Source organism: Heteronotia binoei, chromosome 11 (assembly GCF_032191835.1).
Source record: "Heteronotia binoei isolate CCM8104 ecotype False Entrance Well chromosome 11, APGP_CSIRO_Hbin_v1, whole genome shotgun sequence".
In the NCBI taxonomy this organism is placed as follows: domain Eukaryota; kingdom Metazoa; phylum Chordata; class Lepidosauria; order Squamata; family Gekkonidae; genus Heteronotia; species Heteronotia binoei.
In genome coordinates, this window is record NC_083233.1 from 8,532,686 (window position 1) to 8,559,463 (window position 26,778).

The 26,778-nt window shown below is 46.7% G+C and overlaps 1 protein-coding gene across 2 annotated transcripts in view; it reads right to left on the minus strand.

The window, feature by feature from the left end:
- Positions 1 to 6,452: 6,452 nt before the first annotated feature.
- Positions 6,453 to 26,778, minus strand: part of LOC132579251 (vascular endothelial growth factor receptor kdr-like) — a 242,832-nt gene continuing 222,506 nt past the window's right edge. For both annotated transcript variants that reach the window (XM_060249494.1, XM_060249493.1), the window contains exon 29: positions 6,453 to 8,221. In XM_060249494.1, coding sequence (XP_060105477.1) covers positions 8,020 to 8,221 — 202 coding nt within the window. In that variant the 3' untranslated portion in view covers positions 6,453 to 8,019. The remainder of the gene's footprint in view (positions 8,222 to 26,778) is intronic.

Below are 26,778 nucleotides of genomic sequence, written 5' to 3' on the forward strand. Positions count from 1 at the left end.
TTCAAAGGCATATATGTAATAATCATGGTTGGGTTTTTTTTTAAAGTTCACATTCATGGCTGGTCGGTTCAGTGTTTAGTTGTTCTGGATATCTGCATCCAAAGTACAGAATACTCAGCAGGGCATTCAGAAGGCTTTACTCAGAATGATGTATGGAAACAGTTTTGTAAATGAAATGGTGGGGGGGAGGGATCCTACCTGGTTCAGAGCAATACTTGGTGATTGCACTACCTATCAGAGAAAGGCAGCAAAGTTTTTTTAAAAGCTCTGTGAGCGAATTCACATAGTCGTCCAACAGCTTGTCGAGACAGACTCGGCTACAGGCACAGAGGCTGATGTCTGGTGGGATAACAGACGGCACAAAGGAGGCTCAGCCTATATAAATATAGACTCCTTTTGTTTATTTTTGGTTAATAATTACAATATGTTTTGGGCTACATAAAAGAGCAAATTTTTCAGTGCATACATTTTTCCGTCAAACAAGATTGGGGCTCACCATAAATGCAAGAGTGTGGGGAGCAGAACATGGCATTGGCTACCTTGACCTCCTGGTGGATTGGGCATGCAGACTTGTGTTATGCACACAGACGTGTAGGGAAAACTAAGTCAGATCAGCTTCTTGCAAAACACGATGATCAGTCAAATCCTTAAAATTTCTGCCCAGTGACTTTCATAATCCAGATGTACCTGTTATTGGAGTGATATACTAAAAACTGGATCTTACTGGAGCAGTCAAGTAGACCTCAGCTCAGGTGTGAATCATACACAATGGCCTGGAAGTCCTGGGAATATGCCAGTGGTCCCTTTCCCAAATGTTTTAACCGTTTTATGAAGCCCATTTCTGCTCCTTCAGTCACTTCTTCTGCTTACATCAATAGACTAGGGTCCTGCCTGATGAATGGTCAAAGATTTTAAAAAATCCTTATGCTGAATGGTATAATTTTTGAAAGCTTGCTAACTGGATTTTTTGCCTGGTTAGAAAACAGAAAATATGTGATTCTGGGAGATGAATGAGTGGTTTCAGACATAACCTGATGAATGGGGAATCTCTCTTTTCTGTTCTTGCCAGAAGAACAGCAATGGATTTTAAGCAACGGATATTTTAAGCAACAGATCTGCCAATCACTGTCTCACCACCAATCAGAACAGTGGAAATCTTTTCCAGCCTACTCCACTGAGCATCCCAGTATAATTTTATTGGCCAGATTAGAAGCCAATGGGAGAGCCTTCAGTCATCTAAGGGGAGATGGCCAGTACTCTCTCATTAGCACTGTGTATTAGCAAAATCCTTCACAACGTTTTCCTAAACAAAACCCCACACATTTGAAATATCCTTCAGGATGAGATATATTTATCTATGGGTGGCGGGGGGGGGGGGAGAAGACCACAGATTTATACCCCGCCCTTTTTTCTGAATCGAGCAGGAATTACGCACTAGAGCTTTAATCCTGGTTTAACTCCGTCCGCAAACTGACTTTCTACACGAAAACCATAGAATCATAGAGTCATAAAGTTGGTTTCTCTGATTCTGCAACTCTGGCATAGAAAGTCAGTTTGGGAACAGAGTTAAACCAGGATTAAAGCTCTGGTGCGAAATATGGAATAGTCTCAGAGCAGCTCACAATCTCCTTTATTTCCCTCCCCCACGACAGACACCCTGTGAGGTGAGTGGGGCTGAGACAGCTCTCCCAGCAGCTGCCCTTTCAAGGACAACCTCTGCCAGAGCTATGGCTGACCCAAGGCAATTCCAGCAGGTGCAAGTGGAGGAGTGGGGAACCAGCTAAGAGTCTGCACACTTAACCGCTACACCAAACTAGCTCTCTAACTGGGGAGACTGTTTTGCTGCAAGAGGGGACTCCTGCAAGCAATATTAGCATCGACTTACCATAAATGATACTGGATGGTCCAGGCTGAAGGTTGAGCAAGAAGGGAGACCCCCAAGGAAGTCCAGGGTTGCTAAGCAGAGCCAGGCAATGGCCAACCATCTCCCAACATCTCTTGCCTAGAAAACCTCCCAGGGTTGCCATAAGTCCGTTGCCACTTGATAGCACTTTTGGCCACCACCAAATGATGTCAGTGGTCTCAGTGGGCCAATGGAAAGGATTTTTCATACTTAGGGGCAGCTGTCATGAAGCATCCCCTGTAGATAAGGCAGATCCACTCAGTAAATAACTCCCACCGCTTTATATAGAGCCAGTTTGGTGTAGTGGTTAAGTGTGCGGACTCTTATCTGGGAGAACCGGGTTTGATTCCCCACTCCTCCACTTGCACCCGCTGGCATGGCCTTGGGTCAGCCATAGCTCTGGCAGAGGTTGACCTTGAAAGGGCAGCTGCTGTGAGAGTTCTCTCAGCCCCACAGGGTGTCTGTTGTGGGTGGAGAAGATATAGGAGATTGTGAGCCACTCTGAGTCTCTGTCCTTGAAAGGGCAGCTGCTGTGAGAGTCCTCTCAGCCCCACCCACCTCACAGGCTGTCTGTTGTGGAGGGGGGAGGGGAAGATAAAGGAGATTGTAAGCCGCTCTGAGTCTCTGATTCAGGGAGAAGGGCGGGACATAAATCTGCAATTCTTCTTCTACTCAGAGCTGCTCTGAAACAGAAGTGTTTTCTAGCCCGTGGCACCCACAATCTAGTCCTCAAATACTATGGGAAAAGTTGCCAGTAGGGGCTTCCAAAATGCCAGCACAGAGCAGCCATCTTACTGAGCTCTTATACATTTTGTACCAAACTTTACACTTGGTCAGAGACAGACAACCACTTCGCATCCAGCTGAAGGTTGTGTGCAATAGGCACGGTTTCATTTCCACTGGTATAACCATTTTGCTCTTTTCGTTCACTGTCACTGCTGGTTACAGTGTTCCTCTAAAGCAGGGGTGGCCAACGGCAGCTCTCCAGATGTTTTTTGCCTACAACTGATGGGAGTTGTAGGCAAAAACATCTGGAGAGCTACTGTTGGCCACCCCTGCTCTAAAGAGTCCTTCAAAGTGGAGGGAGGGACAGTGGCTCAGTGGTAGAGCATCTGCTTGGTAAGCAGAAGGTCCCAGGTTCAATTCCCGGCATCTCCAACTAAAAGGGTCCAGGCAAGTAGGCGTGAAAAACCGCAGCTTGAGACCCTGGAGAGCAGGGGAGGGACGGTGGCTCAGTGGTAGAGCATCTGCTTGGGAAGCAGAAGGTCCCAAGTTCAATCCCTGGCATCTCCAAAAAGGGTCCAGGCAAATAGCTGTGAAAAACCTCAGCTGGAGACGCTGGAGAGCCGCTGCCAGTCTGAGTAGACAATACTGAGCCACCGTCCCTCCCCAATATGAACATATGAGGCATCTCCAACTAAAAAGGGTCCAGGCAAATAGGTGTGAAAAACCTCAGCTTGAGACCCTGGAGAGCCGCTGCCAGTCTGAGTAGACAATACTGACTTTGATGGACCAAGAGTCTGATTCAGTAGAAGGCAGCTTCATATGTTCATATATACAAAGTGCTGCTCTTCAAGAGCAGACCCCCAACCATGCCTCTGTCACACCACCTTTCATTTCCTCTGATCGAGAAGGCAGGAGCTGGAAAGAGACATGGAAGCAAGCTATTATTGGATCTTATCTCAGTGGAGGAGGATTAGGAGAGAGCAGTCCCAGGGATTTGGCCACCCCAAGCACCACCAGGACCCCTGCTGCCACTGGCAAGACACAACCCATGCATCCATAGCAATACTCTCCAGGGGGTCTTGGCAGTGCAGGACTGGAGGGTGCCCATCACCTCTGTGCTGGATCAGGGCCTTCTTCACTGTGCTGCTCAACATGTCCTTTGGGCCACGGTACAGTCAGAGAACCAGCCTTGTCAAGGAAAGAACTAGCTCAATGAAGCAGTGGGTTGTGGAGAGGCCTGAGATGGTTTATCCCTTTGGGAAGCCAGAGTCTTACTTCACAAGAGAAAAGAACATGTGGAAAGCTGACAGCAAAACACTCCCTTCCCTTGGAATGTGGAATTCCTAAAGGGGAGAAAAGGAAAATAGATTGCTTTGGAATGGAGAACCGAGAGAGATTTGTGTTGATTGGTCTCAGGCATGTTTGAGATTAATTTGGTCACAAGAGGCAGACGGCTGAAGTCACAAATGGTTCCCTGAGCAGTCTGAAAAGCCCGCTGGGGCTGCTTTGAGCAAGTGGCTCCCCTTTTTGTCCTGCAGCCAGATCAGCCTGATGTCAGAACAGGGACAGTTTGGCCTTCTTTTCCTTGAGTCCTTCGTGGTCAAGTAGCTCCATATTTGCCAAGGAAGCCAAGCAGGGTCCAGGGAAAAGCTAGCGGGCCAAAACAAGTGAGCAGAACCACAGCCTGGCCTACAAGCATTAGGGACGTTTCCAGTCAAGGTACTCGATGCTCTTGAAATGGGGAATTTCTTGCTCTTTCGGACTAAGGCAGCATTGGTGAAGTTGTCACGTAGGTGGGTTTTGCACATAGATAAAGAGTTGCTTTTGCTGAGTAAAGATTATAAGTACAACCCAAATCAGGCCCTTGCAAGTCCCTGTCGGGAGGACACCTGGCACCTGCGCAGCTCTCTAGGTACAATTAAATATGCCATGAAGCACATGGTTTGGGCTGGACTGCATGCATGTTTGGATATCCACATAATTGGAAGAACAATAATTAGATGGGAGGGGGAGGGAAAGGAGAGACGGAATTAGTGGTAAATAAAATACAACTAATATATATGTATATATAGATGGACAGATATATCAGGCAATAGTTAAAAAATCAGCAAAACCAGAACTGCTCCTTTGTGAGGAGCTGTTCTGATTTGTTTCAAGGGAGTCCATCGTGATCCCTTAGGAAATGGTTTGATGAGTGGTCCCAGAAAGACGTGGAATGGGGCTGTACTTTCCAACCTCCCAGAAAGAAGGGGGACATCTGACACGGCTCCCCTGCAGAGGAGATCTGGGGTCAAGACCAGTGTTCCCTCTATGCCGAGTGAGCCAGCCCACAGATTTGTAGCCTCCAGCTCACACAGGTTTGTCTTAGTTCAGGGAGGATGATGGCCCCAGAGCACACTAATGTATGCAGCAGCTCACAACTTTAATGCCAGGAACTCACAAAGTAGGACTTTTGCTCACAAGACTCTGCAGCTGAGAGGGAACACTGGTCAAGACCCACCCTCATGCTTCAAGGCATCTTTCTTGAGTGTAGGGAGGGACTATTGTCTAGATAGGGGCAGCAGTAAAGGAAATAAGCTATGTGAAATCTGGCAAGGCTCCCCCGTGGAGGAAATCTGGGGTCAAGAAGACCTACCCTCATGCTACAAGGCATCTTTCTTTTCTTCCCTTCTTGCCCTCTTGTGTGGGGACCACACACATCCACACATGCATAACGGTAAAGGGAATAAGCGATGAATCTGGCCTAGCTGTTGGTGACTGAGGCACTGCAAGGAATAACAGCTCTACTGGGGACAGAATAGTGACATCCTAGTTGTATCTAAAGAAGTCAGCAGTGACTCATGGAAGCTCCACCCCCACCACAAATTCGGTGAGTCTTGAAGGTGTTCCTGGACTCTGGCTCTTTTCTACTGCTACAGATAGACTGACATGGCCACCCATCTTGATCTAGCTCTCCGGGGGGGTGGGAAGAGCAGGATATTCTTTTTCAGACCCTGAGGCCTGTTAGAAAATTCTGTTTTATCAGAATTTGGTTTCAGGATTGTTGCCTTGGGCCAGAGGGATTAGGGCACATCTGTGGCTTTGACTGCAGCGGGAGATCCAAACTTGCAAAGCAAGAAGCCTGCACTGCCTTGGTCCCTGGAATGTAAGCCGCGCCTGGCACTCTCCTGGGCCTCTGCCAAGACCTTCAGAGCAGCATATTTGCCTCTCCAGGAATGTTCAGATTCCCTGGTATGGTTGCAAAGCTCATGTATGTCTCCCCAGCAAGGAGCGGAGGGCAGAAGGTTCCGAAGCACTCATATACAGTCATACAGCACCTCTGACCTGCAGAAGGACCTGGATTAGAATATGCATGCCTGAATACAGCAACCCCATCCACATGCAAACCTATTGGCTTGGCCTAGAGTTGTGCCTTGAGCAGCCATCGGGTCACTAGGAACCAGCAGATGAAGCTTTTCACAGCATGGAGGTAAATGAGGGTCCCAGCTAGACAGACAGACAGACTGACTGACCTTTATTGGCATATCAGGGGCCCAGCTAATTGCCTGCAGGTCAAAGAGCAGTTCAAGGTACAACTGCTGCAGCCCCTTCAAATGCTGGCCACTCAGATGGTTCTTCCAGCACCCTTCCATTGGCTGGCCATGTCTGCAAACTCTTTTGCAAGGAAAGGCACTGAAAGAGGTGCTGGAGATGGGGCGAGGGGTGGGGGACTGGCCAACAGTAGTACATTGCCTGTTTTCTCTTGCATAGGAGAGGATAAATTTCCACACATAACAGCTTTTACATCCTTCGTGGCCCCATTACAAGCTTGTCGCAAACTCCTTTCACAAGCAAATGTTTCCACGCACTCATAAGTTAAAAAGGTAAGGCACAATATCAAAAGATGAACTTACAGCAAAACCATCTTATGCTACTAAAGCAAGAGTTAATTGAACAGATTATTCATGAATGTGAACAGCTAAGTGCTTTTACAGCAAGCATCTACTGTCCTATCTGCAGCTTATCTGAGCAGAGACATACATAAATTTATACGTGGTTAACTGAGGCTCACTGGGTGTTTCAAGGACATTTGTTGCATAAAAAGACACGGCTATTCCATTTTCTTCAGCATTAGTTGATAAGCTGGAATACAGAAACAGACTGGCCATTCTGGAACTTCTCTACCCAGTTTCGTGGGGTTCTCCAGAGTCTACCTTCTGACTGTCTCTTCCCCAATACGACTCTCTTCCCTGAGGCTTCTTTTAGCTTTCATTCTTATCTCTTTGTAGCTAGCGAGTCACCATGATTACCTTATATATCCCATTCTTTGAACCATATTTAAAAGTCCTTTCTCTTTTAGCTGAATAACAAGAGTGGCTGCTTTCTAAATAAGGCATTTGGAATAATTTTCTTTGGAGAAAAGTATTGCTAGAGCACAACTGCAGGGCATACTTGGAACTGGTTTCATAGCCATTCTGTATCCTGGAATAGCGCTAGGAACTTCTAACCAAATTCTGAGTGCTTTTCAACAAATCCTCAGGATTCTTTGGAGGATGCCCTGCAAGTCACATCAACTGGCACAGAAAGGACAGATGCTTGTAGGTTGGATTCCTCCCCTCAGGCCTTTAGCTGAGAGAAAGAGAGAGCGAGAGACAAGAGTCCTCATGGATGAGCAAAGGAATTACATTTTCCCGCAGCTACATTTTGCTGCATTTGATTCCCAGTCCAAATCAGTTGTGCTAATTGCCATAAAATATGTATAGGCAAAAAAGATTCCAGTCGACTAAATCCTGCTCTTCAGTTCACTCAATTTGCAGTAATCAACAGCTGATAATAAAAGTCAAGTTAAAAACAAATCTTCTTTAGACCCCAAATTGGACAGGCAGTCCCTGAAGAATAACTCCTGTCGTTTTTTTCTTTTGCTTTTTAAACTGCATGTTCAGTGCATTCTGAGCAACCCGTGAGGAGCACAAGGTGTGGCCCTGTCCAGTGAATGGTAGCGCTTTCCTCTGGGGCAAGCAGCCTGCAGGTGGCTCAAAGAAAGAGGGGGCAGCTCCTGGCCGAGGAGAATAGGGACACCATCAGCAGAATGGAAGGGTAGGATCTAACCCACGAGGTACATTGCAAAGCTGGGAGACAGACATAGAATAAAGATGACGTCTGTGCAATTGCAACCCCTAATTTTTTTCTTTTTTAAAAAAAATTCTGCTGCATGGAAGGTACAAACTTCAACTCAGCTGGCTGCTCCTCGAGGATTTCCATTTGCTTTGGGGATTTTGGACCCAGGGCAGATAAACCAGGCTGCCGTGTGGCTGCTCCGCCCCTTTAAGACTAATTCCTTTAAGCTGGCAGTAGAAACAGGAGGCAGCAAGAATACTGCAGGGCAACAGAGAGGCGAGAGGGCAGGTCAGCTAGACGGAAGGGGCAGCAGGAAACTGAACAACGGAGTTGTAGTCTGGAGGGGGGCTGTGGCACTCCAGGTTTGGATCCAGGTGCAGGAGGACAGAATCTTCCAGGGGGTCCTCATCTACCTGTGTGGCCGACTGGTATTTCACAAATCCATGTTCGCTCTCAGTTAACACCGATTCCTTGCTCTTATTGATAGCTTTTCTCCTAGAGGGGGAGAAAACAGGGACAAAATGTTAACGCAGACTGCCCTCTTCTGCATCAAATGTTTCATATCCCATAACAAAAAGTTTTGCATGCATGTGCCAGATCAGGGACACCCAAAAAGGAAACCACTGGGTTCAATTGCTTTATTTTAAGCAGCTGAAACATTGGAAGAATTTGGCTCCTGTCAAGAGGGACACAACTGACAGACAGGTATTTGGTCCTGCCCAGCAGTAAAGAGCTCAATAACCAAGCACAGGTGTGAGGTTTTGCTCAGTATCAGTCAGGAAGGCTTCTCTGATAAAGACAGAAAAAAACTTGTATGGAAAGCTCCGTTGCAAACAGTTTCTTGCCAGAACTGACATAAACAAAACGAAATGAATATTTATAGATGCCTAGAACAGATACATTTGTGCACCTAGTATTTTGCATGCTTCACATTTTTTTAAAAAAATGCCCAAACCTTACATTATTTATGTCTACTCCAAGGTTAATTATGAGCAGATAGAAGCAACTGGTAGAACTGCCTCAGTCCATCTCCTAGGAGACGAGATAACAGCATTCCACTGAAGTAACATTCAGACCCCGTCATTCCCACCAGGCTCCCACTTTCTAATAGTTGTTAGAGCTATGATACAAAACCAAAGTTAATTGTGAATTATGTCGAGTAAAATGGCGTATTCTACAGATATTCAACATTCTGAAGTATATTGTAAAAAAATTCAAGCAATCTGGTCTCCTATTAAGTTCTTGCAAGATAAGGAAATTGTTTCTTCCAATATATATTATTAAGAGCTACTGAATTTTTAGACTTAAGGAACTCTGTAGAAAAGGATACGTTTCGGACTTTTATCTTTGCGCTGTACTTGATTATGGATATTCACTGATTTTTGGTTTTGTTTGGTATTGTTTTGTTGTATATGTTGTACAGGTATGATCAAATATTTAATAAAATTATTTATAGAAAGAAATTGTGAATTGTAAGCAGATTACATGAAATGGAAATAAGATTACACGAGTAAATAATAATATATGAATATAATACAGGAGTATGATAATACCAAAGTACATGACGTGTGATTAATGAGCAAAGGCAATAATACTAGGAACTCATGTCAAACATGTGAAACCAGGAACTTGGAACTCATGGGAAACTGGAAACTAGGAACTCAGGTCAGGAAAACCATCCTGACAACAGGTCTGGGAAGGCTGCATGGCTGCCAAATCCAACAACCCGCCAGCCCCTTTGGAGCTGAATTTTTGTCCTCCACTATCAGTGTTTCTGCCATGGGCTGCTTCTCAATCACCGTGTCCTCCTCTCAGGGTCCTGCACTTGCCCCTGGGGGTTGGCTGGGCTCCACGCATCAGTTTTAATCAGCTGTGGTTCTCTCCCAAGGCCTCAGACAGTGGGAGGAAGGCGGTTACTACACTGGCTGCTCTCCTCGCTCTGTGCCGAGTGGGGTTCCCTTTCTCTCTGGGTGACTGATGGGCCCAGTGGCCTCCAGCCTTTCCTCCTTTTCCTCCAGGCTGGTTTGGTTAGGAGGTTGAGCTTTGGTGGCTGATTCTGGCTCTGGGATGAGTGGGGTTTCCCCATCTGAGGTCAGGCTGGGAGTAGAACCTTGGGTACCCTCGCCCTCTTGGGGTATCAACTGGCTGTGAGAGTCTGGACCTGAGCTGAGGTCTAGACACACCGCTTTTGTTAGATTCTCCCTGCAGAACATTCACTTTCTTCTGCTGTTTGCTTATGCGTTTCCCCCTTTTATTGCTGTATCATTTTGATTCGTGATTCAATTAATAGCAAACATCAAATTGATGGAGGATTATGAACTCTTTGATGTTTGGAGGTATCTTTATCCAAATGCCTGGGATAACACATATTACTTTGCTAGGCATGCCACATTAGAATAGACTATATTCTAATGTCAAGATCTTAGATAGGCTCCTTTTTGCAGTGACAGGCTCATAAATACTTTCTGATCATACTTGGCTTCACTGCCATATCTCAACTTTAAATCATGATACTTGTGACAGAATATGGTCCTTTAATAAAAATTTATTGAACAATGAGGAAACCAGACTGATTATCGAGCAGGATTTTAAAATGTATTTTGAGCTAAATAGCTTTCTTTACATTTCCCTGGCTATATACTGGGACTCGTGGAAACCAGTATTGCATGGTAAATTGATTGCTTTAATGTCAAAGTTGAAAAAACAAAAACTTAAAAGTAAATAAATGACAGTTAACAATATTAACGCTTGGGACTCTTTAGCTTGGAGAAACGTCGACTACGGGGTGACATGATAGAGGTTTACAAGATAATGCATGGAATGGAGAAAGTAGAGAAAGAAGTACTTTTCTCCCTTTCTCACAATACAAGAACTCGTGGGCATTCGATGAAATTGCTGAGCAGACAGGTTAAAACGGATAAAAGGAAGTACTTCTTCACCCAAAGGGTGATTAACATGTGGAATTCACTGCCACAGGAGGTGGTGGCGGCCACAAGTATAGCCACCTTCAAGAGGGGTTTAGATAAAAATATGGAGCAGAGGTCCATCAGTGGCTATTAGCCACAGTGTATGTGTGTATATAACATTTTTTGCCACTGTGTGACACAGAGTGTTGGACTTGATGGGCCGTTGGCCTGATCCAACATGGCTTCTCTTATGTTCTTATGTTCTTATTAAACAACTTGAGAGGAAGCACAAAGATACTGGTTCGCAAAAAATTTATAGACAGCTGACGGTTGAACATAAATTGTTAAATTTGTTAACACTAACCAGATACAGAGGAATCTGATACATATAAGATACTTTGGGGGGAGGAAATCCTATAAATCTCTAAAATTATTAGCATGGAAAGTACATGATAAGCAAAAATCAAAGGTAATCAATTATCTCCGAGATTCACAAGGAAACACTAAAACAGCTTCAAAAGTTTCTGGATAGGTTAATAATAAATGATGTATTAGAAACAATAGACTCCCTAAAAGCAAATTTCTCTCCAGAATGATGGCTACCCAGTAGAGTTCTATAAAGCATTAAAGAATATATTAGTAACTTACTTGACTCAAGCATGTAATGGTATTCTAACCCTAGGGTCCATCCCCTTATCCTGGCTAGCAAAAACTATTTTCCTGATACATAAAGAGGGCAAAGATGTATGCAATCCTGTCAACTACCATCCTACTTCACTATTGAATCAAGATTCAAAATTTTTACAACCATTTTAGCTAACAGAATCCAAACAATAATACAATCATATATCAAATCTGATCAAACAGGGTTTATTAGGGGTCTCAGTATCTCAGATAATGCAAGGTGCTCTCTCAGTGTGATTAATTTGACTTGTAGAATGAAAACTGAAACTGTGAAATCTTAAATTTTGACATGGAGAAGACCTTTGATTCCATAGAAAAATTATTTTATCTCTCTATTTCAATATATGGGCTTTGGTGAGTGCTTTTTAGTAGCCTTGAAGACACTATATGGTAACAACACAAATTAAAGTGAACAATACCAGATCTCAATCTTTTAGAATAACCTGGGTGCCCCCTTTTAAAATAACCACGGGTGCCCCCTTTGTCTGCTTTGTCACAGTAATTGAGCCATTAGCAGAAGAAATCAGAAACAATACTGAAATCAAAAGAGTTACAATTGGTTCCCATGAACACAAAACCTCACTTTTTGCAGATGATATTTTACTTTTTCTTACCTCCCCAGCACTTTCTCTACAAGTAGTCCTCAAGACATTACACAACTTCAGTTTAATATGAGGATAACTATTCTTAAATCTGAAATTTATCCAATAAATTTGTCCACTAATCTGGAATCTGCACTTTAAAAAAAAATATTCCCTTGGGTTAATGGTAGCTTTAGGTACCTCAGTATCCATATCCCTAGAGATCTCAAACTGTTGATTAAATATAATTTTGATAAGCTTTCCAAAGACATCATGTCTTTCTGGAAAAGTGGGGAAAAACTATAATTTCCATGGTATGAGCTTTATTTTACCAAAGTTTTTATTTTTATTCAAGACAATTCCAATCAAAATTCCAGAGAAGAAGCTTAAACTTTGCCAATAGAACACTGCAGGTTTCTATCTGACTTTAAGCAAACCCAGCATTGGCTGGGATAAGGTGATTCACAAATCTAATAAATAAATAAATACAAATAAATGAATGAATGAATGAATAAGGGGTGGCCTCCAATCTCCTGATCTGAAAATGTTACCAGCTACATAACTCCCCAAATGAAAAATAGATTTCTATAGAAGTTTTTGCCAACCCCTTGACCTTGAAAGGAACTATCTCGACAACACAAAAATTTAGATCTAATCTAATCTTGGCTAATCACTTCCTCTATAATACTTTGAGAATCTGGGATAATTAAAGGAAAATTTTAGCTCTTCATCACTCTCCAGGATCTACTATTTTAAATCAACAGTGGTTCCCTTCTGGTTGGGAATCCTTTAGATACGATCCTTTAGATTGATGAAGACTGGCTTAGATTGGCCTTGTGCCTGTATACTAAATGGCACTATTATTTCCAAAAATATGGTAGAGGACAAACTAAGTCATCGAATTAACCGGTTTCAGTATTCTCAAATTACACATTTAATACTTTAGTTTTTAAAAAAGATGGTCATCTCCTTTGGATTTTAGACTCTGTAGTTTGCCATCAGAAATTGTGTCTTTTGCTGAGACTGCAGTGATACCAGACCAAAAGATTTCATGAGGAACATCTAACTTCATGCCACTGTAAATACTGGGAAATATAGAGAAAAAGTATTCATTAAGGGGGGGGGGGGAGAGATTGTCTAAACATATTTTTTACGACAAAAGACCCCCTCTTTAAGATGATAGGGTTACCGGCTCCTGCTTGGGAAATTTCTGGAGATCTTTTTTGGGGGTGAAGCCTGAGGACAGCAAGGATTAGAGAGAGGAGAGAACCAGTAAGCTATACTGGCATTGAGTCCACCCTCCAAAGTGGCCATTTTCTCCAGGAGAACCGATGTCTGCCAGTTAGAGATTAACTGTAATTCCAAGAGGTATCCAGGGTCTACCTAAAGGTCGGCAACACTACAAAATGACCTAAATTGTGTTCAGCCCTACATGATATTGTGGGCCTGAAACTCATCACTTGAAATCTCCAGAATGTACTGCTGATTGTTGACCAAGCATGGAGACTGATAGACACCTGACAAACACCTGCAACTCTGGTGTCTAGACTTGGCCGGACCAGATGATCTTGGAGGTCCCTTCCAACTCTATGGCTGACAACAGATAGCTGGCTCAGGACGGCATCAAGCCACTCCAGAAGTAAGCTGGCCGGAAAAGGAGTGGCTGGGAGCCTCCAGATGGTGCATGGCCTGCCCCGGAACAGCTTCCAGAGTGTTCGTGCGCCTCTGGGCAGCTCCCCAGCCACAGGTGGCTTCGATCTGGCCCCGGATGGGCTGTGTGTGGGATGGGGATGGCAGGCAGATGTGTGTGTGTACATGCTTTTCTGGTCTGCCTGCCTTCTGTCTCCAGGGTGGCTCAAACCACCCATCTGTTATCACCCTATGATTCCGATGAATGAGAAGACCAGTCTCATGACTGATAAAAAGATCTCAGTCCAGTATGTTGTTTTGCGATATTAGGAAGAAGTTATGGATAAGGGGCTTTGCAATCCCCTGAGTGCCCAAGTAGACAATGGATTAGGGAAGAAAATTGCCCATGCCTCTGTCTCCACCTCTGGTACCACCCCTACACCTGTGACATGCCAACATGGTACCCTGCTGCCTGATGGAAGTATAGAGTACTCCCTGATAGAGATGGGCTAGGAAAGAGTTTTGCTTTTTGAACAACTTTTCTTTTTAGGCCAGAAGAAGCCTTTTTGCTCCAGGTCCTCATGCTTTGAGAATGTCTGGAGAGTCTCCAAAGGCCTGTCCTCACTCTGCTCTCCCCTCCTCCCACTTCCGAGAAGTTGGAGGGCTCAGAAGCCATCAAGCCTGCTGTGAGAGTCGTGACTCTTCAGTCTTCCTGGATTCTTGGATAGGATGGCAGGGTGGCAATTAATACTTTGGCATTTAGACTTAGACTGGTTAATATGCATTAAGTTTGGTCTCATGTTGTCAACTCATTTTGAGTGTATCGACAATGCTTAGTGGTTTATCAATGCATCTTCATATGCATTCCTGTTTCATGCATCGGATTGAGTCTGTGATTTACTTTGGTAGTGTCTTGTGCAGTAATGCCTTCCAATAAACTATATAATTCATAACAGTAACACTTTGGAGTCTGCATCTTCCTACTCACAGTTGTGTAATCCGCTGAGGTGATAAGGATCTGTAAAAAAGAGAGGCCTCCTGCTTAAAGGGGACTGGATGAACACCATGGAGACCACATCCCTCAGTGACAACGGCCTATGCAAACCAACCCTTCTGTTTCACAATGTGCTTCTGACTTCACAGGCTTCTCTTATATTCCTGCCTGTCTGCTTTTTTTTTTTTTTAAACCACAGTAACCAGTGAGCTACTTGTAAAATATACCCAATTCCTCTAGGAAGTGGAAGGCAACAGACTCCTTAAAACATCTGAATATAGCCAGAGTTAAATCTAGCAGCAACAACTCATTTTAAACATAAATTCCTTGCACGCTGGGGAAATCAGGTCACCACTGGCTTCCAATACTGGATGAGGACACAGCATGTTGTCAAGGGCACTGGCCCAATCAAGCATTTTTACTAACCGCCAGCTACATTTGTCAAAGGCTACAGCAGATGTTATTCAAAATTGCCAACAGTTCCTTTGACGCTTTAAAGCATTCTCTATTTTCTGAGTGGCTTCTTACCAATGAGATAAACTGTCTAAACTGACCCGTCCTTCCTACTTGCTTTTGTCCCCAGTTCTGTTCTGCAAAAGTGCCCACATCGCTTGTGCCCACATCAGTTGTCCCAACAAACTTGAAAAATGGCCTGAATCCTAACCACTCCGCTGTGGACAAAACGCAGAGTTTCTTGGCATTCCTATCTGTTCCTGCAGCTCCCAGAAAGATCAGAGGACCTCTGCGGAAGAACAGCTGTGCAGGTTGCAGGGGGAAGGGGGGGGGCTGGACTGAGGAAGGCCAAGGGGGTGAAATTGGCCCTCTCTAGAGGAAAGGGGTCAATGTCTCATCCCCCTCTACTCTAGCCCATTGACCCACACAGCTGTTCCTCCCCATGGATCCTGCAATGCCAGGAATAATCTTTACGGGGTGGATGTGGGAATAGTGAACAATGTGAGAAAACTTCCATAGATGGAAGGACCACTTCTGCTGGATAGTTTCTTTCACTGGAAGAAAACTGTACCTGTAGGGCAAGGTACACATAGCTGGATTAGCTTGATCTCATCAGACCGTGGAAGCAAAACATGCTTAGCCCATGCTTAGCACTTGGAGGGGAGACCACCAAGGAGGTGTCCAGGGCCGCTAAGCAGAGGCAGGCAAGGACAAACCATCTTTGCACATCTCTTGCCATAAACTCACTGTGACTTGGCAACAGTTTCCACCAGCAGCCTTAGTTGAGTGGGGAGCATCAACCCCCTCCCGCACCCCCTCCTCCAATGGATTAAAAGGTATCATGTGGGAACTGCCCTTGACTGAGGTCACTCAATGTCATTAGATTAATTACTTTATTTGATTTTGTATGTTGCCGTGTCTTAATCACAGAAGGCCGTGCGTAAGAAGCCCTTTATTCACTGGTTACCTGGGAAAGGATCGCAAGCCCCTGGGGGCACCAGAGCACCAGCAGCCCCCCCACTCCCTGTACAGCTCAATCTGCTGCATAGTCATTCTACTGAGCCCCACTGCCTCCTCTCCAGCCTCTTCCAAATAACCACATGCAGTTTGCAGCCCTAACAGATTTCTGTGGGCATTAAAAATTCTGCACACAGCAAGCAGTGGTGCTTGAACAAAGACATCTAAATCAATTTGCTGTTTGTGGCAAGATCTACCTTGCAATAAGTGAGCTGCAGGAGCCTGTAATGGCTTTTATAGGTGTTTAATGAGGGTTCTCTCCCCTTTTTTTGGGCCAGGTAGCAGTGTATAAAGCCCTTGATAGTCTTAAATAACAGTTATGAGTCTGAATGACAAGGCATTGTCGAGAATGCAGCTGTTGAGCACCAGCTTTTTCATCATCTGCTTCATGGGGCAAATAATGGGAGGGAGGAGGGATGCAAAAAGTTGAGGTGCTGGAACACGATCTTCATCTGTTTATGAGCAGGCAAGGCAGAAATGGAAAGTACCTCACCATCTATCTGGCCTGTTGTAATGCCATCACAAGATGCCAGCTAGATGGCCAGGTGCTTCCATCGATTTTCAGTTGGCTTTGATTTTGGCTCCCTAGAATTAATGTCTGGCACTCCGTAAGAGATTGTTACTATGGAAACCGGGCTAATTTCTAAAAGGGAGAAGGTGGGTCAGTTGCCTAGCAAGCATTCTGCATGTGGATTATTCAGATCACCACGGCATCTGATGGTGACAATATGTGCATATCAGACAGGCCAAAGATCAAAGGGAAGCCAAAGATCAAAGGACCAAATGCCGCGTTGCTACTAAATGCCAGCGCCGCATGACAATATGACTGCATGAAATCCATCCAGCCTTTAATGGTGGAAGCCAACATTACGTGAAGTGTTAAAAGGGCTGCTAAAAGGGGAATGCAATTTTGAGAGAGGTTTTTTGGGCTGTGAAGTTTGCAGCTCATTTAGGGCAACCCCTGCAGGGTTTTCAAGGCAAGAGTAGAGCAAAGATTTATTTCTTCTTCTTTAGTTTATTGAGATTTATGCTACCTCTGTGTAGCGACCCTGGATTTCCTTGGTGGTCTCCCATCCAAGTACCAAACAGGGTTACTCACTGAGTAAGCCTGGGGAAGCCATATAAAGAAGTCTTTTTAAAAAATAAATAAATCTTTATTAAAAACAAAGATCTTTGACTTACAAATGCATATGAAGAGCATAAAATTATATCATTTAATAGCATTGCAAAAAAATAGTCCAAAGAAATGCTGCATAAAATAGCATGAACAGAGAAATAATAACTAAATACGAGCCAACCAAATAATACCCCCAGACATGCGCCTCTCAGGCCTTAAACAACTAAAAATGAAGCCAAAAACGATCAGTGCAGTTGGAATGAAGAATACATTGTTCTGACATAAAATTTAAAATCGGGGCCCAGATAGATCTGAACTTGTTATGAGTTCTTTCTGAATTCGAAAAGTGGAGGTTCACAAAGGTCGCAATTTTATGCATGATAAATTGATCCCAAACTTTATCGTACCAGACTCTTAATGAAGCAGGCGAGGGAGATTTCCATACTGAAGCAATATAATTCTTGCTGCTGCTATAAGTATGATGCTCAACTCTTTGTGTGAGACTGTATGAGAAGAATCATCCCACAAATTTAGGAGCATTAATTCCGGTGTCATTGAAAATGACTGTGAAGGGATTTTGGATATTTGTTGAGTGATATCATTCCAGAACTGAGAAATAACTGGACACTCCCACCAGCAATGCAGAAATGTTCCCAGAGACCCACAATTTTTCCAACAAAGTGGACTAATATGCTGGTTTATTTGATGTAGCCATCTGGGGGAAAGGTATCATCTCGACATAGTTTTAAAGAACTGAAGTTGAATGTTAAAGATAAAAGTGGAATTGACATAAGAGCCCCAGATTTTCAGCCATGAAGAAGGAGGGATGTCTTTAAGGAGGTTTTCATTCCAGGCTAATTGAAAGCCAGGAGGATGCCCACAGTCTGACATAATTAAGATTTTATATAATTTAGAGAGAAGACCTTTTATACAGGAGGAAGGCAGAGCTAATAGTTGTTCAAAAGTGGATCGCGAACTGGCCAAAACACCGATTTCTGAGAGATGTTCAATCAAATTTTTAAGTTGTAAGTATCTAAACCAAGGAACTGAAATACCCATAAGGTCTTCAAAAAAACTCTTATCTCTTATTGATCCAATATATAATAGATCTACTGGGCATTAAATACCTACTTTTATCCAATCATCAAATACTCCTGGAATGTTTCCCGGACCAAACCAGGGTTGATTCGTATATGTTGCATACAGAGAGATTTCCCGGACAAGAAACCTTTTATTTCTATCCCAGGTCTGAAGCATCACATGCAAGAAAATATTATTTCGTGCAAGCTTAGGTCTAAACTTTGAAGTTAACCAAAAAATTTCTTTTAAGCCAAGGGGAGCAACCAAAGACCGCTCTAATAGTATCCATTCCGTCATGAAGTCCGAATTCAAAATACGAACAATGTTGACAATAATGGAAGCCTGATAATACACTCTCAGATTCGGCAAGTCCAAGCCACCCAAATAAGATGGTCTGTATCCTATCCGTTGGTTTAAGTGTGACTTCTTATAAGACCAAATAAATTTGGTGAGTAAGCTCTGCCATTTATTGAAAGCAACCATTGGAATAAAGATTGGTAGAGCGCGAAAAAGAAATAATTTTTTTGGAAAAATGAAGCATTTTACTAGATGAATATAATCTGGCATAGAGAGATGTAGCAAATTCCATTCTTTCAGTAGATTAACTAAAGTCAAATACAATTCATTATTGGACAAGCCCTAAAAAGTTCATTTAGGATTTCAGTCCTATGTATTACAGGAAACCAAGCAGTGGGTGTTTCCCTGTCTTAGGACTGCAAAACACGGGACCTTCCAACCAGACTCCGTGCCACCAGTGGAGTACAGGTGCTTGGAAACTCTCCTGCCCCGCAGTCTTATGGGAGGCACCCAGAAGAAGCTCACGGAGCCCATATGGAATACTGACATTGTGTAATCCCATTTGCCTCCTTCTTACTTGCTCAACTCAGGGCCTGTGAAATTTCGCCACCTTGACCACTTCTAAGTGTCTTAATTTGGTCAATTATTAAATTACCTAATTGTTTTAAATTGGCTAATTGTTTTTAGAATTGTTGTAACTGGTTTTTAATGTCTGGCTATTTTGTTACCCACCCTGAGCCCGCTTGCAAGGAGAGTGGGATAGAAATGCAATGTAATAAATAAATAATAAGTAAATACTACGGCCATAAGTTCTGCCTGGCTACCCTATCCTGAAGAGCTTGCCAACAACAAAGGTGCCCAAGGCACCTCAAGGTCTCAACAAAGGTGCCCAAGGCAAAGGTAGAATATGTTGCTGAAGGCTTTCACGGCCAGAGTTCATTAGTTGTTGTAGATTTTCTGGGCTGTATGGCCGTGGCCTTAGCCTTGTAGAACCTAGAAAAGCTCAGAAAATCTACAACAACAAAGGCAGAATCCTTGCTCAATGCCTTCTGGAGTCCAAGGCACCTTGTCAAGCATAGTGAAATTCCATTGATAATTGATTGTTTTAGGGTCCTGGCTTAACCTGGTCTGTGAAGTATCATGTTTAGTTTAGTTTTAGTTTATTTATGATTTATATCCCGCCCTTCCCACCAAGTGGCTCAGGGCGGCTCACAGCACGTAAAATCTAACATAAAAATATTAAGTTTAAACATATTACACATAAAAATATTAAGTTTAAGCATTTTACACAGTTAAAACATTAAAACATAGCAAGAATCTAATAGAACTACACTCAGTTTCCTATGCCGGTTAGTTATAAGTGTCAAGTCTGCTATGAGTTACTCAATATCTGTATTAAGTTTGGTTCTGAAGTAAAGGAGTCTGGGTACTTTACAGTGTACACCGGGGGCTGCTAGCCCACTTTCCTGCCCCCTCACTAGAAAGGCCTTTGTTGTGTAACCTGCTTTGAAATGCTAACATGTGAACAAGATAGTGGCGCCTTCCCAGCCTTGTTCTCTGTGGGGAGTATGGGGTGTCAAGGCTTCGGCCTGGGAACGAAAGAAGTAGCATCCTAGTGTGAAGATGTGTTGCATAGATTGCCCCCCCCCCGTAGGAATCCTTTAGATTCATACCTTAAATACTGGATTAGTGCATATGTATTTCAGTCCTTCAATCTCTGCCATGGTCTCTAGTTCTGATTACAATAAACTTGTTACTCTATCAAGAGACTCGTTATTGAATTCAGCCGACTTGACATTTTGAAGGACTCCTCTATCTTGGAGTTCAACCTTTCCGGCAACTGAAAAGGCAATGTCCGAACAGTCTCCGGAGAATGGAGGATTCCCAACCAGAGTGGAGGGGGCCGAGACACCCTGGCACATCCATACTGCCAGAAGGACCGCGGCCTCCCCTCCACAGTTTCAGCTGGTGGTGACCCCACGGCAATACCAGCCAAGGACCTCCACTACGCTGATGGATCAAGCCCCGGTCCGACGGGAGGCGATCATGACCCGCCACACCAAGCGGGTCCAACTGGCCGAGGCCGCCGCCGCCCACCCGGGCGAGGCGAGCGAAGGCGCCGGAGCCGCGGGGGCGCAAGACCCCGGGAGTGGAAGCGAAGGGGCCGAGTGCGGAGCGGATGACGGAGGGGCGAGCCCCAAGGACCAGACCGATGAGGAGTACGAGGCGTTTCGCGCGATGGTCCGCAGGGAGATCGACGGGGCGGTGAGAGACCTCAAGGACCAGATGCAGACCCTGACCGCGCAGCTGGGCAGAGCGCTGGGGGTGACCGGGGCTCGCCAGCAACAGCCAGCCCCGGCGGGTCCGCGGGGACCCCCGGTTCAACAGGGCCCCGCCGCCCCTCCACCCGGAGCGGCCCCGCAAGCCCCAGCGGCACCCCCTCCTGCCCCGGTCAGACAAAGAGACCTGGGGGGAGGCCGGGAACTGGACGCCACGTTCGACGGGGACCCGGAGGAAGTGAACTACTTCGCGATCCAGGCGAACAGCTACATGCACTACTGGGGGGACTCATTCCCCGATGAGATGAGCCGCGTGGACTACCTCGGGTCGAAGCTACGGGGCGCAGCGAAGAAGTGGTATGTGAGCCTATGCGAAACCAACAGCCGGTCCTCCACTTCGTAAACACTTTCGTGCAAGCCCTGCTGACCCAGTACGAGGACCCCCTGCAAGAAACCCGAGCGCTGGCGGCGCTGCGGAACATGAAGCAAGGGGCCCGATCCATCCGAGAGTACGCGGCCGACTTCCAGGCCAACGCCGCCCGGGCTCGGAACTGGAACGAGGTGATGAAGATCGAGCACTTCACCAATGGGCTGAACCCGAGCATCCTGGATAGAGCGCTCACGCAAGCCCGCCCCGATACCCTGGTGGGGTGGATTCAGCTGACGGGGGAGGTGGAGACCAACCTGAAACGAGTGGCGATGCTGCGCCAAGCACTGGCCGCCGGCAGGGGAACGCCGAAAGCAAGCCCCGGGAAGGCTGAGCCACCTAAAGTCAAGAAGCAGGCGGTGGCTGCCCTGGGGGGGCCCCGACGTTGTTTCCGGTGTGGGGACCCCAACCATCTGGCCTCCGGCTGCCCCCAATCAGCCACCGGGGCCGCCCCACCGCAGGGAGCCACCCGCCCGGGCACCCCCGGCCCCAAGAAAACCACCGGCCGCCCTAAGGACACGGCGAAGAGCAGCGCGCTCCTGGTGCAAGACGACCTACAAGAGGAGGAGGTGCGTCTGTCAGAGGAGCTGGCCGAGCTGGCGTGGGAAGAGGAGCCAGCGGGAAACGACGCCGACCTGCTTTGAACGGTGCCAACCAGCAGGTCGACCGAGAGGAGGCACCGCTAACGGTGAGACCCACGGGAAGGTTGTACTTTATAGTGGTCAAATTGTTGAACCCAAAGCTAAAAAGGTTCCTACAGATCCGGGCCCTCATAGACTCGGGCTGTAATAGAGAGCTGATTTCCCCCAAGGTGGTGGAGGCTCTGGGGTTGAAACGCTTACAACTGCCCCACCCCATGCACTTTGAACAGATGGATGAGTCAGTAATGGGGGGGGAACCATGCACGCAAGAGACTGAGCCGTGCCCCCTGGGGATTGAGGACCACTGGGACTCAGAGACGTTTGTGATCGCGCCCGCCTGTGGCTACCCCGTGGTCCTGGGAGTGGGGTGGTTGGAGAAGCACGAGCCCCTCATCCGCTGGAGAGCCCAGACCATCAGATTTCCTGACCCAAGTTGCAACCAGCACCTTTGGCAGGCAGCATGGGGGCCACGAGCGCCAGCCGCTCGGGAGAGGGCGTGCGTCCTGGTGGAAGAGGTGCACCATGTCCCGGACGCCTACCGCGACCTGATGGAAGTATTTAGTGAGCGGGAGGCCAACCAGCTACCCCCCCACAGGAGCACAGACTGCGCGATAGAACTAATCCCCGGGGAAAGCCTTCCCAGGGCCAAGCTCTACCAAATGGGGTGGGCTGAGAAGAAGGAGCTGCGAAAATTCCTAGACTTGAACTTGAAAAGGGGGTTCATCAGACCCGCGACGGCCCCCCACGCGGCCCCCGTGTTGTTTAGAAAGAAAAAGGACCACAGTCTTAGGCTTTGCACTGATTTTCGTGGGATTAACGCGATTTCCATGTCAAACGCCTACCCCATCCCCCTCATCAAAGATTTGCTAAGCACGGTGGCGTGGGGGAAGATTTTCACAAAGCTTGACCTGCGGGACGCGTACTTCCGAGTGCGCATCAAGGAGGGGGATGAGTGGAAAACGGCGTTCAACACCCCGATGGGGCAATTTGAATATTTAGTCATGCCGTTTGGATTGCAAGGGGCACCTGGGGTGTTCATGAATTTCATAAATGATGTATTGCGGAAATTTCTGTACAAGGGGGTGGTGGTGTACCTTGATGACATCATTATTTATTCGCAAGACGAACAATCCCATGTGAAACTAGTGAGGGAAGTGTTGGCCACCCTGCTGAAGCACCAGCTCTACGCCAAGCTGTCTAAATGCGAGTTCCACCGCACGGAACTAGACTATTTGGGCTTCCGGGTGTCTGGGGACGGGCTGGCCATGGATCCAGCTAAAGTTCAGGCAGTTCTAGAGTGGGCCCCCCCGAGGACACGTAGACAGCTCCAAAGTTTCATCGGATTCTCCAATTTCTATAGGACATTCATTGAAGGGTTCGCCCAGATCGCTCTGCCCCTAACAGACCTCCTGAAGACGAAGGGGAGGGGGGAGGAGGCAAAGCGACCAGGGGCCAGGCTGAATTGGACACCGACTTGTCAGGCGGCTTTCGACCGGCTTAAACAACTGTTCACAAGCGAGCCGGTCTTAAGCCACCCAGATGAGCGGAAGGGGTTTGTGGTCCAATGCGACGCCTCCGATGTCGCCGTAGGAGCCATTCTCATGCAGAGGGATGAGGAGGGGAAGCTGAGACCCTGTGCTTACATTTCGCGAAAGTTCTCAGAGGAGCAGAGGAACTGGTCAGTGTGGGACAAAGAGGCTTTCGCTGTCATGTTTGCACTGAAAACTTGGAGGTCCTGGTTGGAGGGAGCCAGGGTGCCCTTTGAGATATGGACGGACCACAAAAATCTAGAGGCACTAACAGGGAAAAGAAAATTGAGTGAAAAGCAAATCAGGTGGGCGGGTTTCTTCTCCAGATTCGACTTCACCCTGAAGCACATCCCGGGGACCCGCAATTTTCTAGCAGACGCCCTGTCCAGGCTCCCACAGCATGAGAGCCAGAGAGAGGAAGTGGTAGATTCCCTGATCCCCCCCACACAAGTGGCGGCTATGGTCACTACCCGCTCACAGAGGAAAAAGGAATTGAGTGGGCTAAGCAAAGAACGAATCACCCTAGAGGCCGAACGGGAGGGAGGTGGGCGGCCGGAGGGGTTGCAGAAAAGAAAAGACGCTCTTTGGTACAAGGGGGAGAAACTGTACATCCCGGAAACATTAAGGAAAGAAATTCTCCAACTATGTCACTGCTCCAAATTAGCTGGGCACTTCGGCTATGTAAAAACCTTGCACTTAGTGCACCGGCAGTTCTGGTGGCCGTCTCTAAAGAAGGATGTGTCGGACTTTGTAGCTGGTTGCCCGGTGTGTGTGATGGCAAAAAAGAGGGGGGGGAAACCCCCGGGACTCCTACAGCCTCTGGAAACAGCAAAGCGGCCATGGGCCGTAGTGTCAATGGACTTCATAGTCGAGCTACCATCCTCCCGGGGGAAAACAGTCATACTGGTGGTAGTGGACACGTTTTCAAAACAAGCCCACTTCATCCCCTGCAGCCAATTACCCACGGCCAAGAAGCTAGCGACTTTATTTTTCGACCACGTGGCCAAGCATCACTCCATCCCTGACAAGGTCATAAGTGACAGGGGGCCTCAGTTCGTTGCCACCTTCTGGCGGGAGTTTTGTAAATTATTAGGGATGGAACAGGGGCTAAGCTCTGCCTATCACCCCCAGACGGACGGACAGACTGAGAGAGTGAACGGGGTGCTAGAGCAGTACCTACGGTGCTTTGTGAGCCTACGCCAGTCAGACTGGGTGGACCTCCTCCCCTTCGCGGAATACGCTTACAACAACAGCGCTCACAGTTCCACAAAAGCATCTCCCTTTGCAACAGTGTTTGGGTATGAGGGAAAGCCGATCCCCATGCTGCCAGGGGGGGAGGGATTGACGGGCTCAAGTTTCGAGCAATGGTGGCAAGGTCCCAGCCAATGCTGGCCAGCCATTCAAGAAAACCTGAAGCTGGCTAAGGAGGCGTATAAAAAACAGTACGATAAAAGCCATGTGCCAGTCTGGGACTTGAAGGTGGGGGATTCCGTATTTCTGTCAACAAAAAACCTGCCTCTGGCACAACCGTCTAGGAAATTGGCTTTTAAGTTCTTAGGGCCATTCAAAATCAAGCGGGTGATCAACCCGGTGACAGTAGAGTTAGACCTCCCCCCTGCCCTTGGTAAAGTCCACCCTGTTTTTCATTGCAGCCTACTGCGCAGATCTCCGGAGCCGTCCAAATGGCATTTGCAAGATTCACCAACCCTCCCCTCGAAGGGGGAGTGCCGGAGCCTCTCGGGGCCCGAGTTCCGGAGCCATAAATATGGATCGCCCTCCTTGCAAGGCCGCCCGGCAGGGGGGGGGCCCTAGGGGGGGCAGTATGTCAAGTCTGCTATGAGTTACTCAATATCTGTATTAAGTTTGGTTCTGAAGTAAAGGAGTCTGGGTACTTTACAGTGTACACCGGGGGCTGCTAGCCCACTTTCCTGCCCCCTCACTAGAAAGGCCTTTGTTGTGTAACCTGCTTTGAAATGCTAACATGTGAACAAGATAGTGGCGCCTTCCCAGCCTTGTTCTCTGTGGGGAGTATGGGGTGTCAAGGCTTCGGCCTGGGAACGAAAGAAGTAGCATCCTAGTGTGAAGATGTGTTGCATAGATTGCCCCCCCCCCGTAGGAATCCTTTAGATTCATACCTTAAATACTGGATTAGTGCATATGTATTTCAGTCCTTCAATCTCTGCCATGGTCTCTAGTTCTGATTACAATAAACTTGTTACTCTATCAAGAGACTCGTTATTGAATTCAGCCGACTTGACAATAAGCCAGCCGAAAGAGGGTTGTCTTACAGGCCCTGCGGAACTGAGTAAGGTCCCGCAGGGCCCTCACCTCTTCTGGCAGCTGGTTCCACCAGGAAGGGGCCATTACAGAGAAAGCCCTGTCCCTGGTAGATTTCAGGCGGGCTTCCTTTGACCCGGGGACAACGAGAAGATTTTGGGTTCCCGATCTCAGTACTCTCTGGGGAACATGTGGGGAGAGACGGTCCCTCAGGTAGGCAGGTCCTAGGCCATATAGGGCTTTAAAGGTAATGACCAGCACCTTGTACCGGACTCGGTATATTATCAGCAGCCAGTGCAGAACCCGGAGCCCCGGCCGAATGTGCTCCCATCTTGGGAGCCCCAATAACAGCCAGGCAGCGGCATTCTGCACTAATTGCAACTTCCGGGTTCGGCACAAGGGCAGCCCCATGTAGAGGGCATTGCAGTAGTCCAACCTCGAGGTGACCATAGCATGGATCACTGTTGCTAGATCGTCGCGCTCCAGGACGGGAGCCAACTGCCTTGCCCGCCTAAGATGAAAAAATGCAGACTTGGCAGTGGCTGCTATTTGAGCCTCCATCTTTAAGGAAGGCTCCAATAGTACCCCCAGGCTCTTGACCCTGTTCGCCACTATCAACGGCGCACCGTCAAAAACTGACAGGGGGATTTCCCCCCCCCCGGACCCCGACGACCCAAGCAAAGGACCTCAGTCTTCGCCGGATTTAGCCTCAGCCCGCTCAGTCTGAGCCACCCAGCCATGGCCTGTAACGCCCGGTCCAGATTTTCTGGGGTGCAGGCCGGCCATCCATAAGCAGATAGAGCTGGGTGTCATCCGCATGGAGGATCCAACTTTGCTAGCTTGTTATTCTTTCCCTTCCCCCCTCTCTTGCTTTATGGCTTATTATTAGAAGTAGTGAGAACTGAAACCAAGTAATCAGCACCTTCCCATACATTCCTGTAAGGGAGTATGAGCCATCTGGGGAATGCAAGGCTGCAGTCCTGATAACACTATGGGAATGTAGACATTTATGATAGTTTATGTGTGAATGCTATCCCGCAACCCCATTCCTTGGAATCCTTTAGAAGTAAGCCTTAAAAGTATTGTATCAATGTGTTGGCAGCATTACTCTCAAGAACCTGTTGCACCAAAGTATCGGTCT